Source organism: Gymnoscopelus braueri (assembly GCF_963280865.1).
Source record: "Gymnoscopelus braueri genome assembly, chromosome: 16".
In the NCBI taxonomy this organism is placed as follows: domain Eukaryota; kingdom Metazoa; phylum Chordata; class Actinopteri; order Myctophiformes; family Myctophidae; genus Gymnoscopelus; species Gymnoscopelus braueri.
Window position 1 is genome coordinate 6,438,447 of NC_137616.1, and position 16,067 is coordinate 6,454,513.

At 43.8% G+C, this 16,067-nt stretch overlaps 1 protein-coding gene across 5 annotated transcripts in view; it reads right to left on the reverse strand.

Annotated features, from left to right (window-relative positions):
- arid1b (AT-rich interactive domain 1B) overlaps positions 1-16,067 on the reverse strand; it is an 84,335-nt gene that overhangs the window by 32,651 nt on the left and 35,617 nt on the right. For all 5 annotated transcript variants that reach the window (XM_080452576.1, XM_080452575.1, XM_080452574.1 and 2 more), the window contains exons 4-6: positions 13,410-13,677; positions 9,392-9,481; positions 4,932-5,102 (exon numbers count right to left, since the gene is read on the reverse strand). In XM_080452576.1, the coding sequence (XP_080308702.1) occupies positions 4,932-5,102; positions 9,392-9,481; positions 13,410-13,677 (529 nt within the window). The remainder of the gene's footprint in view (positions 1-4,931; positions 5,103-9,391; positions 9,482-13,409; positions 13,678-16,067) is intronic.

The following is a 16,067-nucleotide window of genomic DNA, read 5'->3' on the forward strand; positions in this document are numbered from 1 at the left end:
AGTTTTGGGGGGAATCTAGGGTCTGTAGGTCAAAATCTTTTGAGCAGCACTGCCCACAATGATATTACCAGTTGTCAGTGTTTTATTGCTGAGCAGCATTATTGATAACAATGTTGTGTTGATGATGGTGATACAGTAGATGGAGACGCCAAGAAGATCAACAAGGTAATAAATTACCACCTGATGAAATTTGGCACAGGCTCCAAAACCAAATATCTTTCGTCACTACAAACTTAACCCCTATATACTGTTGACCGGGGTCCCCCTACTTTGTCCCTCTAAAACCAAATCTCTTCGTGGCATGTAGCCGATCTACAAGCTCTTGTAGACCTGCTAATTTTCGACTAATGTTTGCCTAATGTTCGCCTATTATGTCAAGCCCAGAATAGAGACACTTAGGATTCATGTGGTTTGACACACCGGCTATAAATCACAGTTCAAGACGGTTTCACTTTCAAGACTAACAAATAAAGACTCCCGTCTCTCTTGTTCTTTCGGTCTCCCCCCCCCCCCCACACCCCCCTTTCCCTCCTTCCAGTGGCTGATAGTTAGAACTGAGGCTATGCCAGCCTCTGTTTTACGCATAATTACCACTCTGATTTCCCATCCTGTCTTGCTGCTGCAGCAGCAGCTGCTGGGAGAGATGTGCGCAGCCTGAGTGAGTATTGCCTCATGTTGTTCTGCTTCTCGCACTCCCTGGGGAGTAGCAGCCCAAACCGCCTCATCTCGCTCTGTGTTGCACAGTCAAAATCTACTGGTTGCTGTTAGAATTTGGCTTCTGAAGCATGTAGTAGTTGTGCCCCCCCCCCCCCCCCCCCCACACACACACACACACACACACACACACTAGCAGCGTCAGCCATCACCACTAGATGTGATTATTGGTATAATTAAGTACTGTGTCTGCGATGCTGAGCAGGCTGTTTTAAGGTGGCAGTGTGAAACATAGCCTTAGGCCATGTTTGTTGGGTACAGTTTGGTTTCTGAACAACATGCAGGCAAGGTTTTGTCAGCCGAGCCCGTCCCATTGGTTTGCAGTTGCTGAGGTAGACGTAAATTCATTATGTGAAAGATTGTGGAAGTGCAGACGGTGTTGGATTGCTTTAGATGTAATGTGGTTGACCAGAGATTTGATCACAACCGAGAGAAGGTGGACATGTACTAGGAGAGCGCAATTCATCCTTCTTAAATGGATGGTTCACCCAAAAAAAATTCCTACGGCTATAATTTGATGACCAGCGGACCGTTAGGCAGCGGTTCCGGTAGGAGATACAAAGGAGACTCTTTGTGTCTCCTACGGGAACCACTGCCGATCATCAAATTATTGGCTTATGAATGCGAATGCTTAGGAATGCGACAAAAACTAAAAATATCCATGAATTCAAGTCTCCATGGGGTGACTGATCGATAGGAAATAAAAGTCATTTTGAGGGTGAACTATCCCATAAAGGTCGCATGGAGCCTAATTCAACCAAAACATGATGTTTTGGCCCAGTCAGCCTACATTGAATCAAGATAATGTATCTTTAGTGTGACGCCGAAGGGAAATAGTCGTCTTAGAACAGGGTTTGTCTGTATCTGCCGGTATCCATTTCTGTGTCTCTGTCACCTAAAAGGTAGACCAATCACTTGTGTTGCTACACTGTACATGCATACAGCGAACCACACAACTCCGTTCACGCTGCAACAACAATCACAGCTCAACTCACGCTGCCAAGTGCATACAGTGAACCACAAGGCCAAGCTCGGTTGCCTATGTTATCAATATTAGCACAAAAAGCTCACGTTAGCACATCATTGATGATGTGTAGGTGTAGGCATTGTTCAAGACGCATGCATATCATTTTGGCCATTGTAAAAAAACGGAGGACAGCAATCACTCCCACTACAGTAAGAGTGAAAATGAAGGAAATGCCGGCGTCTTGGAAGCAGGAGTGGGAGACGGCCGGGCGCACACTTATCCACCGCTACGTCAGGGACCCCCGGGAGATGGTGTCAAAGGTGAAGACCTGCTACGGATGGACCATGCTGAACCAGGCCTATAGCAGCTTCAAATGATCCATCATATAAAGTGGGGCTTGACAGACAATGCAGCATGGCAAGTACAGCGAGTCTGAGCAGACTGCTGAACATGTGATTACCACCTGCCCCCTATACAGATGATCAGAAGTCAGTCTCTTCGACCGAGGACCAGAGACGAGGGCATGCCATGGCTACACGACACTGATGTCACACAAAAGAAGTAGTACGAATAAAATAAAAGTTTTCAATTTACCATTTTCAGATATTATATGTAGGTGGATTCAAGCCAGTTAGCTGCTAATTAACTTGATGGAGTACTTTTTCAGTTGCACAGGGTTAGCCACGCCATTATTGGACTGTATGTCTTGTTTAATGGAACGCGTGTCACTCCTCTTTATGTATTATGTGAAGACAGTTCCTCCGACTTTAGCTGTTTGAGCAAACCTTGATTGCTGCTTATTTCAACCAAACCACTATGGTAGGAGGTACATTTAACAACCCCCCAGATGGTGCATCTGCTCTCAGTGGCGCGGTGTTTTTCTCTTAGCATTTAAACTCAAGATTATACACAACGGATAGTTACATCAGATCCTGTGTGCCTTCCCATCATGCCTTGCACCAGCTTGTTGCTAGGAGAGGTGTGAGCAGTGAATTGCCTCATGTTTTGTGTCCCCCCCCCCCAAGCCCATCCTCCTCACCACCCTAGACGTCCTCTCTGTGACTCCCTGCTGAATACTACACAACAAGAGGGGGGGAGGAGAGAGGGAGAGAAAAGAGTACAGCTTTTCATGTCCAAAAACCCAAATAAAAAAATCTAGAGGTGTCACGATACGCCTAATCCACGATTCGACTTTCGATTTAAGCTCACGATTCAATTCGATATTTATTTAATTTGAATTATTAGGCTATTGACTATTGGCTATTGAATTAAGATTTTTTTCCATTCCAAGTGGCTATGACTGACTATTTGGCTATGACTGGCTATTTCTTGCCCTTGGGTAGACAACCCGGCCTGGCGGAGATTGGCGGTAGTCTGCGCTCTGAGGAAGAGCACACCGTTCTTCTAGTTAAGGCAGGCAATCAATTCTACATGGCCTAGCCATTGTTGGCTGTCATCTTTTTACCGGACAGATGGTTAAATGAAAGGTAACGCAGACTGGACTCGTGAAGTTCTTTCAATTTGTTGTTTCAAGTTTCACGATTAAAAATAAATAATATCAGATCTACAAGCTATAGCAAGTATGTCTGCTATTTTTGAATAGCCCAAAGTATAAAATAATGGTTATAACTAAAAAAAGAAAATGACACAGTATGCGTTCACGGGTTGAATGGGTTAAACACAGTCGCGCGTGCATGCATACTTGTATTACCATACTTGTGAGGACCAAATGTCCCCACAAGTATAGTAGAATTTAGGAAGTAGACATTGTGAGGACCATTTTCCTGGTCCTCGCAAGATTTTTTTTTATATGATTATACTGACGAAGAGCATGTAGCTCGAAGCGTCATGCATGCACTTGTGGGTGCAATAAAAGTCGACTACATTTCAACTGGAGCCCCATTTGTGTGTGAGTCGTTTTCTTCTTTTTGTAAAGTCATTGTGTGTTCTGCTCAGCACCTGCCTAAGCTGGGTTTGGATCATGTACATGTTCCTCCTCCTCATCAGTTGTTGATTTAGGCTTGATTTATACTTAGTTGTGCGATGCCGTCACACACCTAAAATAGTTGATCTACAAGCTCACAACATGTCGCACAGCAAAAAGTGGTAAAAATGGCATTTACAAAATTACAATCCTAACATTTAGATTTCCTCACAAGTATAGTAATGCAAACGTGTGAGAGAGTGTGTGTGTGTGTGTGTGTGTGTGTGTGTGTGTGTGTGTGTGTGTGTGTGTGTGTGTGTGTGTGTGTGTGTGTGTGTGTACGTTGTGCATGGCAGGCCTCAGTTCTCAGCAGCAGGCAATGCTCAATATACCCGGGCATTCATCATAGCCGCGCCGGCCCGGCACGCGAAAGCACACAAGATGGATTACCATAACAACCAAGTGAAAGTGAAGCCTGATTCAGACGAGTGCACGCATGCGCTCACGCACGCACACACTCACAGTCGGCTTTTGTCGTCAGCTGAAACAACAGTGGATGTTGATGAATGGAGAGATCTTGGCTGTCAGCTTGGCTCCATTAGTTCAGAGCTCTGAGTCATGGACAAGGTCTCATAGAGGAGGCTGGAGCTCTCTGCCTCCTGGTTCTGATGAAGACCTTCCACCATCCTTGTGACTACCGTAAATACAAAGATGCTGGTCTGAGTCCTGACAGCAGGCTGGGTAACATTAGTTGGAGAAGCTTGAGCGGTCACCAGTAGAAGACTGGTGATTATACTGGGCTGCTCCAAGTGGCCAGGCCAACAATAGCAAACTGTGGAGGAACTAGAATGGTCCCAGTGTCCAACAGTAGAAGACTGTGGCTGCACTGGTCAGCTCCCAGTGTCCAACAGTAGAAGACTGTGGTTGCACTGGTCAGCTCCCAGTGTCCAACAGTAGAAGACTGTGGTTGTACTGGTCAGCTCCCAGTGTCCAACAGTAGAAAACTGTGGTTGTACTGGTCAGCTCCCAGTGTCCAACAGTAGAAAACTGTGGTTGTACTGGTCAGCTCCCAGTGACCAACAGTAGAAAACTGTGGTTGTACTGGTCAGCTCCCAGTGGCCAACAGTAGAAAGCTGTGGTTGTACTGGTCAGCTCCCAGTGGTCAACAGTAGAAGACTGTGGTTGTACTGGGCAGCTCCAAGTGGCCAACAGTAGTAAAGAAGGTGTGTAACAAGGCACCCATGACTTTTCAATCAGTAAATAAAATCTACCAATTAACCCTTGAGCAAGGCACTGTGATTACATTTCACCTCCTCCCAGCCTTACCTGGGGGTCCGTACTGTCCAACTTGGGGCCCGTACGAAGGTCCTCCCTGCTGGTAGGAGGCATGGTGCATGGGTCCCCCCGGGGTAGGGTGAGGGGACATGGGGGGTCCGGACGACTGGGGGCCAAACTGGGGCCCTGGGGCGTTTCGCTGGACGGGAGCAGGAGGGAAGCCTGGAGACAGAAAAACTATACCAAATCAGCTGTGTGTTTCGGGACAAGGACACGATGGAAAAAACTCATGAATGAGTTCTGTGTGTCTGTGTCCAACCAGCACAACATGGAAATAAATCACGTTTCATAACACCCGCAACGGATGTGTTGTAATCGCCGGCATCTGTCTGTTTGTCTGCCTGCCTGTTACAGTGATAACTCAGGACAGCCTGGCATCCGTCTTATTGTCCGACTGATGCCAGATTTTTGGGCACCGATACGATCTCGATTTCGGAGAGTCCTAGACCACTGATTACCGATGTTGTGACTGACATTTTGTCAAAAAGTGCAAACTTTTTTGGTTTTTTTTGTTTCTTCTGCCTTTATTGATGGTACACAGTGAAGAGATACAGCAAACAGGGAGAGCATGTGACTTGGGTGAATCTTGATAGATTCCCAGATTCCAGCAGCTCCCAAAACAGGTCAAGGTAAAAAGATAAATAATAATTACCAAATGCTTATATATAGCATGTGGTGTGGGTGTAGCATCTCTAGAGCTTAAGTTACACGTCATCACGTTTGCCTGATTTTCAATCTGATTTGAAAATCATTCTTTTCGGCAAGTGACGCCGTCATACTACGGAGTCTAACTTAGGCGTATGAGTGCATTTCTAGTTCCAGATGTTTGTGGTCTTATCTGATGAGGGCGTCCTGTTCTCATTCATCTGAGCTGAGCCGATCTGACAGCAGACCATACATCACCACAGACTATAATGGAGACTGCTGTCTTTTGGAATGTGGAATCATTATTAGACGTGATAAAATACAAAACGCAGCCCTATTACACTGAAGCTGGTCTCAGTGCCAGACATTCTTATTCTTTAACCGGCTTTTCCCTCGTAAACAATTCTAACCTGGTGTTCCTAGTTTGAGCCATGTCGCTATGGGTGAAAAATAGCCAATCTACGTTCTAAAACCGTAGTTCTTTCAAGATTTTTCAAAAATGTTCAAAAATAGCAGATATACAAGCTTGCAGCGCGGCACAAAGTGACGCATTGTGAGCTAGTATATCTGCTATTTTTTAAAGGTATAGTAGGCAACATTAAGCCTATATTTGAAAAATACCTCTATATATATATTTTGCATTTTTTCCCCTCTATCAGCCACTATATAATGATGCTGGGGTGTTTTCCTGCATTGAAAAACACTCCTCTTTCTGAAATCCGTATTTTCCCTACTATTTAGGTTACACATCCGGGTATCCGGTGCGTAAATTCACGCACGCATGTGCGCATCCGTGCGCGTCCGTGTCCGTGTGAACTTTTTACTTTCGGTTTTAAAATGCTCTCAAACTTCGTTTTTTAGGCACATAATTTACTTTTCAAAAAGCGTTTGGATAGAATTTAGTTGTTTAACTTCATATATGTGGTCAATTTGTCATGAAAGAGCCTATTTAAAAATAAAAATTCGGAGAACCGGCAGGGGCGGGCAGTTCCGCGAATTGTATCCCAATAAAGTAACCTATATTCGGCCTATATTCGGCCGTTTAGAAGTCTGCTTACTCTATGGAAGTCCTCCGTGCGTCACCCCCTGGTGGTCGGGGAAACGAACTGCTGGATTTTTTTCCTTTGTTTATCTCTGAATCGCCTACAATCCCTTTAAAAGCCAACGCAAAAATGAAAAATGTTTTCCTGGTTTTAAATGTGTTAAGGGCTATATACTTCAACGTATGTCAAATAGCGAAAATAGACAATCTACAAGCTCAAAAGGTGTTGGGACATTGTTAGCTAACAGATTGGCTGTTTTTGTGTTCTATTTTTGCCAAATGTTCTTCTATTTTCACAGAATGCTCTTTTATTTAAATGTTCCCGATCATGCTGTACTCAGGGCGTCCTTGAAAAAGAGAGCTTGCTCTCAATGGTCTTCCCTGAATAAATAAAGTGTTGTTCTATTCTTTCGGAATGTTCTTCTATTTTGGGCTATCGTGACATGGCCAGAATGGGGGACGCCTAGTGTTGACCTGTCTGCCCATTGTCTGCTCGTGTTGTTCCATGACTACGCAACCAAAGCCACTCTGGATAAGAGTATCAATTAAATGCCCAAAATATAAATGTACATGTCACAGGTGCAATCAAAAAGTGATTCAGGTTGACTTAAATCCAGATACCAACAACAACCGCCTCCTTTCACAGAGGAAAATCAGCCTGGTCCAAATGGCTGGCTGGCTGGCTGGCTGGATGTGTGTGTTATTAGTCAGTCACAGGGCTCTCCAGGCAGCGCTGCAGTCACAGACAGAACACTGGCCCGTCACAGAGGTAGTGACAGACACACTACAGACAGGGCCTGATGTCCCACACTAACTAGCCATGGAGACACAGAGCCAGACCCCCACTATGACAAGCTCCTCCCTGCCTGTGTGACACATTTTTTTATTAGACTAATGTGACTAACTCTTTAAGTCTTTGATTGTGTGTAACCAACTCTTTGACGGTAAACCAACTCCTTCAACAGAGTGTCCACTAACTTCTCGAACCCTCACAAAAAACATGCAGTAATCATGGTCTCTATACTGCCTCCCCCTGGTCAGCCCGGGGCGCCTGATGGAGGGGAAAGGAACTGGTTGGAACAACGTGTTCCTTGCATGCGCTACGTCCTACCGGGGAAACTCCCCCCTGTCAGGTGATAAAGAAACGGCCTGCTCACTCCTCATGCATTGAAGGAAGCATGAGCTCAGTTCGGGGCTCTCCCCAGGCTGGCAGAGGGAGAGTAGCGCCCAGGATTACAGCTTAGGCAATTGGCACCGGGTTAAAAAAATCGTGGGATAAAAAAAAAAAAAACGTACTCCTCGAACATCGTGTGTACTACTCGTACGCGTGTAATGAATCAACTTAGATGTTCTGTAGCTAACTATTTGACAGTGTGTATCCATCTCCCTAATGGTGTGAAATTAAGGTGGTTTGTAACCAACTCCTTGAAGGTCTGGAACCAACTCTGGCGTACGGTAGCCAGAGTTCTATTCCACAATCTCCAAATTCTATATAGTTTGTAACTAACTTAAACCATGTGTAACTTTTTGATAGATTGGATACTTTATTAACAGTTTGCAAAGACAAGCACAGGGAAGTAGAGTTCAATACAAGGTCTGTTAAGAAGATTTTAAACCCAAGGAAGCACTATGGCTTGTTTCCATTGGGGTCCTTTGTACTCAATTCATCGAATATACACATCGAACATCGAATTCAACTAACAGACACGGTATGTAACCAACTCCTTGACAATGTGTAACTAACTATTTGACAGTGTGCAAGTGTGTTACTAACTTAGACAGTGTGTAACTAACATAAACAGAATGTACCGGTAACTAACTCCTTCATGGTGTGTAACCAGCTCAAAGAGTGTAGCTACAGTAACTTAGACAGGGTGTACCCAACTTAGATGTGAGTAACTAACTTAGACAAGCTGCATACCTTTCCCCAGGATAAAGTAAAGCTTAAAATGGGTCATTCTCAGTGTGAAAGAAAACTGCTTAAACCTACTCTAATCCGAGACCACCTTGCAAACATGAGAGAGCAAAGTCAATATTAATGCTCTCTCCCTTCCCTCACCCGCCAGTGTCCAGGTGGTGTTGCCTGGCCTAAAGCTGGAGGGAAGGGTTCTCTGGTGCCGACAGCTGGACGGGGGTATCAAGGCCAGACAGCAGATCTGGAGGCAATCTGTCATACAGCTTGTGAGGCTATGGAAACCACACACACACATACACTACAGCCTATGAAAAACAGCTGAGGAGAAGCACCCACCAGTTGACTCTCTCATACATCCACGCACGGATTTTGAGAAAGGCCTGCGAGTGTCTGATTCTATAAAATCCACCCAGCCAACAAATCCTTGACAAAATGTGCTTTTTGTCAACGGCAGACAAATGTGATTATGAGGTCATTTATGAGGTCAGTTTGGGGGCAACAGTGTTGCCCCTAAACACTTAAACATGACAACTTAAAGCCCTATAATACTTCATTGACCGAGGTCCCCCAGGGGGCTGTACTTGCCCCTCCTCCTTCTTTCCCTCTACACCAAATCTTGCTGAAAATACCCGATCTATAAGCTCACAACTCGACGTGACGTGTTGTGAGCTTGTAGATCTGGTATTTTCATCTATTTCGCCTAGTTTGCCTATTTTCACCTATTATGACATGCTCCATGAATAGGGATGCTAGGGTTCATGTGGTTAACGATGTCTTGTCATTTAGAAAACCTCCCACTGCATGTTACAGTTTGATTGTGTATTAAGAGGGTTGGTGTGAGGGCCTTACCTCTGTCCTGGGCCATGGGGGACTGTCCCAGGGAGGCATGGGGGGACACATCTGACACACTGCCCGGGGTCTGCGGAGCCATCTGGGGCCCTGGGAGAGGAGGAAGGAGGCTTAGTGTTAACATACACTACACGCACACACACACACACACACACAGTGAGAGACAGAGGCATTCTGCTGATCGTCTCCTTTATCTCATCATTATAGACACAGACACAAAAACATCAACTTTCTGTAACTCACAGCTGGATGTGTGTGTGTGTGTGTGTGTGTGTGTGTGTGTGTGTGTGTGTGTGTGTGTGTGTGTGTGTGTGTGTGTGTGTGTGTCGCAAGACGTCCAAACAGTCATTAAAACTAGTGTATATCTAAGCTCTGTCTGTTGTAGTTTTGTCAGCTTTAGAAACAATTACCCTCCTGTAGTCACATATATACATACACACACACACACACACACACATACACACAGAGCTGCCTCTGTGTTGCCTTTGACATTGTCTGGGGGAAGGGAAGGGGGGGGCATAACAAGGTTGTTTTGTGTTTGTTATTTGTCTAAAGAAACAGTGCTTCTCTCCCCAGTCTGTCTCTCCTGAGGAAGATAATGAGATTGGTTTAATGTCTCACACACATACACACAGATGTATGGGCATTGCACACACCCCAGAAACTAGCTGATCTACAAGTATGATAGATCAGGCTATATTCGAGCATGGCACCAGCATACAACCAAGTATAAATCAGGCATAACTTCAAACCCAACTCCCAAAGACTAACCTGAATCTTCTCCCAATTGTAAGCCTAATTGTAAGCCTAACTCTTCTCCTAATTGTAAGCCTAACTCTTCTCCTAATTGTAAGCCTAACTCTTCTCCTAATTGTAAGCCTAACTCTTCTCCTAATTGTAAGCCTAACTCCACAAAAATCATTTTTTTTACCCATTAAAAACAACGAATTCTCTCGTGAGGAGCAGAAACATTTTCTGTTTATTTCTTCTATACTTGTGGGGACATTTGGCCTTAACCCATTTAGACCTGGAACGCATCCGTGTCATTTTAGATTTCTTTGGCTATTCAAAAATAGCAGATATACAAGCTCATAGCGCGGCACCGAGAGTGTCGCGCTATGAGCTTGTAGATCTGCTATTTTTTTAAGAATCAAATTGATTAAAAAAAAATCTCAGGTCTAAATGGGTTAACAAGTACAGTGATACTAGTACGTACACACACACACACACACACACACACACACACACACACACAGTCCCCCCCCTCAGTGGGACAGCAGTGAAGCCATTAGTGTGACACCACCAGCATATACCCCGTGGAGACGACCTTTGAGCTCCACAGCATCACCGTGGAAACCATAAGTCACACTGACACACACACGTATATATACACACACACTTCTTTGACGCACAGCATCCATACATCCTCACATTGTGTGCCTCCTGCCTAGGTCTCATTATAAAGGGTACAAACACACACAGCACCCAAGGGGATGATGGGAGATGTGTGCCGCCTGATTGACAGGCTGGCTCCAACAGAAACAAAGGCAGTGTTGAGACCAATGTATAGGGTGTGTGTGTGTGTGTGTGTGTGTGTGTGTGTGTGTGTGTGTGTGTGTGTGTGTGTGTGTGTGTGTGTGTGACTGTGTGTGACTGTGTGTGTGTGTCAGCGTGAGAAATATACAGAGGCAAACGGCAAGAATAGCTGTGGGAGGAGGTAAAATAATATTACCTACCAACATTCTTGGCAGAAGAAGTGATTTAGCATTTTACTGGTGTAAACTATTCTCTCAGACGCCCCAAAAAAAAAGAAGAGGTTCTAGCAAATGAATCGTTTAATATATACGTGCACACTAATGATAAATGTATAATAATTAATGTGCCTCAAACTACCTGTACTTTTTAGACAAGAGGACACAAATCTCTTGTCGCAAGTGTCATCAAAGGGGTATTTCACTTTAAAACCCTTCTGGGTCGATTCTACAAATGTCCTCTAAATCCTAACAGTATTCTGAAGAAACGTATCAGTGGTGCTCAAACTTTTTCATGTCAAGGACCCACAAAAGTTATATGTATTTGGCCACCGACCCGCAGAAGCAAAGATTTGAGTTAAACGCTTTAAAATATATATTCAAAGATTTGCACAAATTCATAGTGTGGCACGAAGTGACGAGCTATGAGCTTGTATATCTGATATTTTTGAAGAATCGTGACACACACACTCATATACTGTATAATCTAAAATGACACAGATGCTTTCCCGGTTTTAATGGGCTAAGATATTTGATAATCTTTTAGTCAGAAACGTCCCCCTCCTATATAAATACATTGTAACTTCAAACACCATTTAAACCATGTTAGACTCATTGAAAACACACGTCCCTCCCTGGTTCTGGTGACTGATGATGTCCTTATAATGCGTGAGGCGGGCGTGTTTTTTCAACTACTTTTTTTTGTTATATTTTTAAAAAGACAAAAAACTGACACTTTTCTTTTTTCAACTACTTTTTTCATTAAATGTTTTTTTTCATATATATAAAAAAGAAAAGAAAAACTGTCTGGGGTGCACACAAAAGTCAGAGAAGACGTTCAAATGAACCCAGAAGTGTTTTAACCCTTTCAGACCTGGAACGCATCTGTGTCACTTTAGATTTATTTGGCTATTCAAAAATAGCAGATCTACAAGCTCATAGCGCTATGAGCTTGTAGATCTGCTATTTTTGAAAAATCTTGAAAAAAATATTTTTAGATTACAAAAAAAAAATCTGTTAGGATTTAGAAATGTTTTAAGAATCGCCTCAGGTCTTAATGGGTTAAAGTGAAATATCCGTTTAACTGATCTATCATACTCATGATCATCACCAATTCACCTGTTTTGGCAGTGAAGGAGTTACGCAGAATTCACACCAGCTGCGGCTCAAAATGTGACTGGTGTGAATCGCTCCGTTTGATTGCAAAATGCAATAAAATGGGCGTGTCTGAGGCATGAGTGGCACCCTCGTAAAAAAAAAAGCGAGTTGTGGTCCAGCTAGAGAACCGCTGCTCCGAGCGAATCAAGTACAGACACTCGATGATCGTCTCTGGCGGCTTGTTTTGTAAACGATTTACGTTTTAGTCAAGAAATAGTCTGTGCAGTTGCTGCTCACCCTTGATTCACTTCACACCTACAACTGTAGCCTAGGACATACTGTACCCACATACTGGTTGTTAGAGGGTTTTAACAACTTGGGATGCCCAAAAAAGAGGCAAAAGGGCTGGGAAAGTATTGTGCCGTCTCTGCCATAATTGGTAGCCGCCACATGTGGCGGAGACGCTGTTACTTATAGCCATAGAGAACTGGTTCTCAAAGTGGGGTCTGGGGACCCCCAGGGGTTCTTTGGGGGTACCAGGGGGTCCCCCGCAAAATTAAGTTAACTCATTCAGTGCCTGACTTATTTCTGCCAGTTTGTCTCCGAGTGCCAGACCCAAAATTCATTGTAAAAAAAAGTGCTTAGGAGCCGAGATACAGCCTTTTTCAGTAAGAAGTTAAACAAAGAGTGAATGGAGCTGAACATTTTCAAATCATCATATCTTGGGTTCTGAATTATTATTTTTTATAAAAAAAGAAGAAATTGGACGTCTTAGACGTCCAGTGGCACTGAATGAGTTAATATAGCGTCACAATCATTTTAACCACTTTAACAATATTTTATACTTTGGCTATTTTTGAAAAATCCCTGGCAGAAATTATTTTTGAGATGGGGGGTCCGCAGCCAAATACATATAATTTTGGGGGTCCTTGGCACAAAAATGTTTGAGAACCACTGCCATAGAGTACTAAGTGAAATCTTATTGTATCATGAAGACACAGGCATGAATTTGTGAATGCAACCTTAACTTTACCTTTAATATTTGTGTCCTTGTATGCTCTCCCTTCTGTGGACATGAATAAATTGTTAAAGTGTGTGTGTGTGTGTGTGTGTGTGTGTGTGTGTGTGTGTGTGTGTGTGTGTGTGTGTGTGTGTGTGCATGCTCCTACCAGTCCCAGTGGCGGGTGACATGGGTGCGGAGCGCGACTGTCCCGAGGCGACGGGAGATCCCACGGGGGAGAGCGGCGAGGGGGCGGGGCCTGGCCCGGCCGGGAGGCGGGGCGAGACGTGGGGGGAGAAGGGCGAGGGGGCGGGGTTGCTCTGCTCCCCTTGGCTCCCGGAGGAGGAGGACGAGGCGGAAGAGGGGGCGGCGGTGACGGCGGAGCTGACCGCCGCCTCCGTGCCGGTGGGGAGGTCGTCAATGGAGCCCGACAGGTCCTGCAGAGGATTAGACATACACATACATTATTATGACAGTGGTTCTCAACCTGTGGGGTTTCGAGGGTCCCAAGATGACAGTGAAGTGACTATTTAAAGAATGTTTTTAACAACAACAAAAAAGAAGGAAAAAAAAAACCTTTACTGCATCAAAAGTAATGAACAAACTATATAAAAACCAGTCAATCATTGACCACAATCACCACATTGTCAAATAATATAAGAAAGAGGCAAAAAAAAAAAGACAATTTACAAGCTCACAACGCTGAGGCGTATTTTCACAATATTTATCTTTGGAACAGATTCAAACAAAATGTAATGCCTCAACTCTTTTTCAGGTCGCAGCCTGAAAAGGTTGAGAACAGCTACTTGATGTTCTTCTTAATTCAGTGGTTCTCAAGCATTTTCATGTCAAGAAAGAACTAGCCTGGAATCCAGCCTGATTCCTGACGTTCATCTTTTTCTCACTTCGCTACTCAGTCTGGCCAGGGTCCTATTTGACTCGTATTTCAATTACGTAGGCAAGTCAGGAAGTGACTCGAGTTTTACATTGGACAACACTGGTCCCGCACCCTCTACAGACCAATCAGAAGTCGCGGGCTGTTTTCTCTCGTTTGGGCACGAGATAGGAGGTTTTCCAGACTGTGAAGCGAAGTGAGAAAAAAAAATTTGAACGATGAAAGTCAAATATGTCAATAAGCGGTGTTAAATATATACATAACGTGCATGGCTAAATGTAAAAAGCCGAAATGTACCAACCAGATGTACCAGAGCGCCCAAAACATGAAACCTAATTGTTGCTAAAAAGTGAATGGCTTATCCAAAACCAGCTAGAAGCCAACTCTGTTACAAAAAAAGACAAAGAGAACATAGCAAGGTTTTAACCACTTTCAACCTGGCGTCACTATTTTGGGCATGGCATTATAGGTGAAAGTTTCCCCCAAAAATCTAAAAGACAAAATCACAAATACCAAACAGATCTACAAGCTCACAGGTCGGCCATTTATGCCGCAAGACACCACCGTACGATAAAGTATGACGGTGAGGGCTTAAGTGCTTAAAGCGATACTACTGCCATTGAAGTGGCAAGAAGACAGCAAGAAGGCTCACAGGGTCGATTTCGTTGCCCAGAGATCAAATTCAGGCACCACAAAATCCCAGCTCCTTGGCAGACCCCCTCCCTACCCACGGCCCTTACCGTGATGATTTAATTGGTGGTTTAGGGCTAGCCTGGCAGCACTTACTCAGTGCTGCCTCGGGGAATAGGGCAATACTTAAGTATCTTAATTAATACAGATGATACTGTCGACTTAACTGTCAATGCACATTAGCACACCTACTGTAAACCTAACACACCCATTATTAATTTGATTCGCTGCAGTTGCGCCGCTCAAATCGTCACAGTAGACTACGGTCAGCACCTGTCACAATTTAGACATTCAGCAGACGCTCTGAACCCATTAAGACCTGAAGCCGATTCTACAAATGTCTTCAAAATCCCAACAGTATTCTGAAAAATGTTTCTAGATCAGTGGTGCTTAAACGTTTTCATGTCAAGGACCCCCAAAATGATATGCATTTGGCCGCCGACTCCCAACTCAAAATATTTAGTTCCAGGGACCCCAAGAAGCAAAGATTGAGTTAAAAATGTTCGCTTTAAAATGAAAAAAAAAAAAATATATATAAATATATATATTCAAAGATTTGCACACATTTTCACGATTAAAAAAAAATAGCCAAAGTATAAAATTATGCTTTTTTAGCTCTAATAAAAAAATGACACAGATGCGTTCCAGGTCTTAATGGGTTAATCCAGAGCGATTTACAGTCAGCAAAGAAAACAACTCTACAAATAAACTAATACATAAGTAAACCAAGAACCTATCATCAGTCTAACCGTAGAATATCCCCCAAAAAAATCTATAATCTGTACATTGAAACTATACACACTATAGGATGCCAGGTCAACAATGACCTGGCATCTGTCTACAATAACATGCTATCTAAGTTACATTTTAGCCTTTGCATAAGCCTTTAAGGTCGTCAAGGCTAGGGAAAGTGCTACGGCAAGTGCTACGGGCTGAGGTGGAGTCTGAAGAGGTGAGTCTTCGAATTTCAGCGGAAGTAACGCAACTATTCCATAGTTTGGAGAGGATGTTTTAGTGAAGGTTCTGACAGCTTCCCTGTGTTAGCTGATCTGAGTGAGCTGGAGGGGTTGTAGGGTTGCCACGTACTTATCCGTCTGTAGCTTTTAACCTGTACTGGAAAACAAACCAAAAGGAGTTAATTCCCTTAAATACTGGAAATATTGCACTTATAATCCGCTATAAGTGCAATATCCTCCATCCTTTCTCCTATATGCTGCTGAGGACTCCTTGTTGTGCAATATT